This window comes from Adiantum capillus-veneris, chromosome 13 (genome assembly GCF_014529385.1).
Source record: "Adiantum capillus-veneris isolate H3 chromosome 13, ASM1452938v2, whole genome shotgun sequence".
NCBI classification, from domain to species: Eukaryota; Viridiplantae; Streptophyta; class Polypodiopsida; order Polypodiales; family Pteridaceae; genus Adiantum; species Adiantum capillus-veneris.
The window spans coordinates 109,645,758-109,650,479 of record NC_140943.1 but is presented as its reverse complement, the minus strand read 5'-3'; the positions used below and the strand labels follow the sequence as shown (position 1 = coordinate 109,650,479).

Sequence of the window (4,722 nt, the reverse complement as noted above, 5' to 3'; positions counted from 1 at the left end):
GAGTTTAACTGAAAGGATTGCCTCAGCTTAGCCTTGGCCATTTGAAAATCGAGACTAGCCGATTGCAAACCATGGTAAAGGGAAGAAAAACGGTGAAATATGTGAGAAAATAGTTCAAAAATCTTGCAAATTTATGCTAATATTTTTGGTTCTCTTCTTTGTGATGAGGAGGAAAATCGGTCGACCGCTGCTTAATAAAAGAGACTTTCTCTAATATTGATTAAAGTTAAGTTATAGAATACAAAAAAAGTTAAGCCATGTGAGGCTCTGAAATGAAATGTGAAATAAAAAGAACTCATCAATGTATGTGTGTGTGTGTACATACGTACGTGTGTGTGTCTATAGAATTTACTAGAATTAGTTTGGTAGCGGCTCTCGGTCGCCTCTCTCTCTCTCTCTCTCTCTCTCTCTCGTTCGAGAGGCGCAAGGCACACTAGACGGTTCATGCTGCTTCTGTCACATGTAGGGACAGGGGGGAGAGGGAATCCCTTCCCTTTTTATTATAGTATAGATCATGCACGGTGAAGCATCACTTTAACATTCTAAAATAATAGAATGCAAGAAAAGTCAAGACATGTCAAAACGTGAATGAAGGGTGAAATAAAAATATCCACGTATTATTCTAAAGCTGAAATAACATTTAAGGTATATCTCAATCATGATTCATTACTAAAAACATTGAAAGTATGCTTAACCCAATGCTTGAAAGGGTTAATGCTTGAAGGGTGAAATAAAAAGATCCATGTACTATTGCAAGGATGAGATAACATTTAAGTATGTCTCAATCATCTTCTACTATTGTAAAGCTGAAATAACATTCAAGGTATGTCTCAATATCTATATGTATTCTATAACAGTAGGGCAAGTGCGGGCAAGTGCCCTTTACACGTGTCAACAACTGCGAGATGAAGGCTAAAGTCCAAAATGAGAAAAAAAAGAAGAAGCTCCTCTGCTCACGATAAAGAGAGAGAGAGAGAGAGAGAGAGAGAGAGAGGCCGCCGAAGGCGGTTGGCTGTACTAGTCAATAAAAACATTAAAAGTATGTCTAGCCCAACACTCCTCTAAGGCTTCTTTTAGAAAGCCAAAAAAGAAGATGTACACTATACACATTAACCTTCCCTCCTCCTCCTCTCTCTCTCTCTCTCTCTCTCTCTCTCTCTCTCTCGTGTGCGCCGAAGACGGAGTGGGACATACTGACATTTGAGCATGAATAAACAGTATCGGTAGGTTATTGTTGATAGTGTCCATCGTGTGTGTGTGTGTGTGTGTGTCATGGGGATATGTATAAAGATACACATACAGACACACACATGTAACGATGGTAAAAGAGAGCGAGACCCACCGGTAGGCAGGTCGCGTGAGCTAGTAGTGTGGATTCAACATAATGAAAAGGTGCACGTGGCATGAGTGAAAGAATTGTGGAAAACAATTCGTAAATAGGCTAGTAACTTGCCAATCATTTTGCCATTTTCGAATCTCTGTACATTGTCCATGGGACCCTGCCTCTCCACCCGCAGTGGCCCGTTTCACATACGTCGAAGGTCTTCACTCGGAAGGCGGTTCAAGGCACTTGCGTTCTTCCTCTTCCTTTCCTTCTGTCTCCCCATTAACACACGCGCACACACAGAGCTTCTTTCCTCTGATCGCAGCGTAGACTCAGGGTTTCTGCTTCTGTCGTGAGATGTGCTTAAAATGGTGGTTGCCTAAAACTCGTGCACCCACATATAGTGCACATGGTGAGAATGATAATTTAGCGTCAAGTAGCAGGGCCAGCGGCTTGTTCTCCTCCAAAGATCTCTCCTCCGTGTCAATCAGCACGTCCAGCAGCTCCCTTGCCAGCGCTTTTGCTGGAACCCTCATCAGAGACCTCCTTCCCCAGCGCCCTCTCTCCTACAGGCGCTCGGAAATTGCCGCTGCCACCCTCAATTTTAACGCTTCTCAACAGATAGGCTCTTCTGCATGGAAAGGTGTGCTGCGCGGATCAGATGTTGCTATTGTCCGGAAGCCTGGAATTGCCAAGAATTTCAATCAATTGCTGAGAAATGTGCATGCGCTGCATCATAGTAGCCTTGTCAAGGTAGTGGGGGGATGCGCGGCTGCAGATTCTGTCTTTGTTGTCTACGAGCTTGTTCATGGGGAAAATTTGCAATCTTGCCTTTGCAGCACACATTCTCCAGGCTACACGGTGTTGTCGACATGGAGATCTCGCTTGCAAGTTGCTGTTGATGTGGCCAAAGGGCTCGATTATGTCCATCAGCACACTAGCTTGCAATCGGCTCACAAGTATCTTACAAGCAGCAACGTTATGCTTACAAATGAGGCTCTTCGGGGCAAGCTCGCACTTGTGGGCATGTCTGCTTTGACAGGAGAGGTAAGTGCTAGAGACACCAAGGACGCTTTGCTAGAGATTGAAGTTGGAGGTGATGAAAAACTTGATGCTTCTCAGAGAAAAAGGAAATTGGTGTCCTCTAGCAGCATAAAAATCAAGGGCACGCACGGTTACATGCCTCCGGAGTATGTCCTTTCTGGTGCTGTGTCTCAGAAATATGATGTTTTCACATTCGGTGTTGTCTTGCTTGAGCTTCTTAAGGGCGAGGGTTTAGGGCGCCAACAAAGGTTGAAATCAAGGAAGGGTTCAATTGTTGAGGAGGCACGGTCTATACTTTTTGATGAAAAGGGTGACAGAGGTAGGCTTAGAATGTGGATTGACTGGAGGCTAAATGACTCATACCCTGTGGATGATGCTTTGAAAGTTGTTCGTTCAGCGTTGTCATGCGTAGATGATAATCCAGAGAAGCGGCCTACAATGAGAGAGGTGGCTCTATGCATGTCCATATGTCTTGATTCGGCAGAGGCTTGGGAGAAAGAAAGAACCACGCTGACAGGAACGATGGCATTGGAAGGGAGATGAAAAGTTTGCCTTCATTGATTTCATAACAGATCTCTGTTGAAGCAGTGGACTGTTAACTTCTTTGCCCTTTTGCATGAATGAGAAGTTGCTCTCAATTCGCAGATTTTTGTAGGTTGGACAGATTTCGATCAATGATTCAATACCAAACAAGTATTAGAAGCTCCAACAATGGTCTTAAGGATGTTATCAAAGAGGTTATACCTACGGTTAACGTCAGCGCAAGTTCTTGGATTCCTCGAAGTTGAGCCTTCAATTTCTCGCCCCATGTCATGAGCACTAGCATTTGTGGCTCCAATGTAAAGAAACTGGTTCTGGATCCCTAAAGGATATTTTGTTTGATGGATACAACCATGTTAATGGGGTATTGCATGAATTTTTGTACATGACTCTGCTAAATCGAAAGGACTAGGGAGAGAAAAGTGAATTGACAAATGCCAACTACACAGTGGATGAACATACAGGGGCTTAAGGGCACCAAATAGTAAAGATAACCGACTAATCAACTGCAGCAACAGCATGCCGATGCTTGAAAGCACCAAAAAAACGGAGGTTTTTTTGGTACCGACAGGCAGAGCAACATTCTTTCAGGTGAAAGACATTTTTTTGTATATAAAAACTGAGCTCTCAAGTATAATTTATATAACTAAATTCCTTGCAAACTCATCTTCATTGCAGAGCATATTAAAGCTCGATAGTGAATAAAACAAGCTGCATGCAGATTGTAAGCTAGGCTTGGAGCAAGGCTTGTGCACCCATTGTTCGCTAATTTGCCTTTCTATTTACGGTGAAAAAGGCTTCTTTTCAACCATTGATGTTCTTCAATAAAAAGGATGTACCTTCCTGAGTCTTGTCAAGGAAGGGAATCGACATCTATTTCTTCTGGAGCATTAGAAGTTATTAGCTTGATTAGCTTGAGCTCTGGCACATGTAGTAAGATCCTTGAAGCCATGATCAGGAATGTCTTCATTTTTACCTCGGCGCCCCCCGGCCCCCCCCACCCCCCACCGTTTCTCTACATGGTATTTCAGGGTAATCCTTCAGTATATAAAGCCTTTTGGACATTGTGTGGCTTTGATTAACTTCTTAAGCTCCAACTTGCAAACATACTACCTGTTGCGCAGGACTGTTGTTAACTAGAACTATTCCACTCACAAGAGCGCATAATCCATGGAGGCAAAGAAGAGAAGGAAGCTTGGAGGAAGCACTGCAGGACTATCCTTTCCTCTTATGCATCTCTCCCAAAAGTCAACATGAAAGCCATCATATCCTCCAAGGAAAATTCTATTTCCATCCCGGCTCAACTTCAAGTGATTTTAGTTTTTGGCTTTCTAAAACAGGTCTTGGTGAAGAAGGGAGATAGGCATACATTTGACTTTTGCACGTGAAGCATTGCAATCTTATTTTATTGGTTAGTTTGTAAATGGGTTTTGTCAATGAAAAGGCCTCACCTTGTTCATTGTGTATACTAGTACGGCCGGCCGCCTCTCTCTCTCCCCCTCTCTCCCTCTTTATCGCGTGCAAAGGGGCTTGTTTTTGTTTTGGACTTTAGCCTTCAAGTCGCAGATTGCGACACGTGTAAAGGGCTCCCCCTTCCGCCATATTATGTTAGTAGATATATCATAGCTAATGTTCCATTTGTTGGCGAGAAGAAAGTGGGGTGAGGGACAAATGACGACATTTTTTATCGAGGGGTGGTGGAGGGCCACTCCACCCTTCTCAAGGGAGGGCTCCGAACTTGGTTTCTTTACCTGTGAGAGGATTGGAGTGCATTTGCTCAGAAATAATTCTTGAACCAGCTGGATATCCCAAGG

At 43.5% G+C, this 4,722-nt stretch overlaps 1 protein-coding gene across 1 annotated transcript; it reads left to right on the top strand.

The window, feature by feature from the left end:
- The first annotated feature begins 1,507 nt into the window (after positions 1–1,507).
- On the top strand, positions 1,508–3,742 carry LOC147444633 (lysM domain receptor-like kinase 3). Its single transcript, XM_086527181.1, has 2 exons — positions 1,508–3,499; positions 3,587–3,742. The coding sequence occupies exon 1, from the start codon at positions 1,682–1,684 to the stop codon at positions 2,909–2,911; it is 1,230 nt and encodes a 409-aa protein (XP_086383307.1). The 5' UTR covers positions 1,508–1,681; the 3' UTR covers positions 2,912–3,499; positions 3,587–3,742.
- The last annotated feature ends 980 nt before the right edge of the window (positions 3,743–4,722 follow it).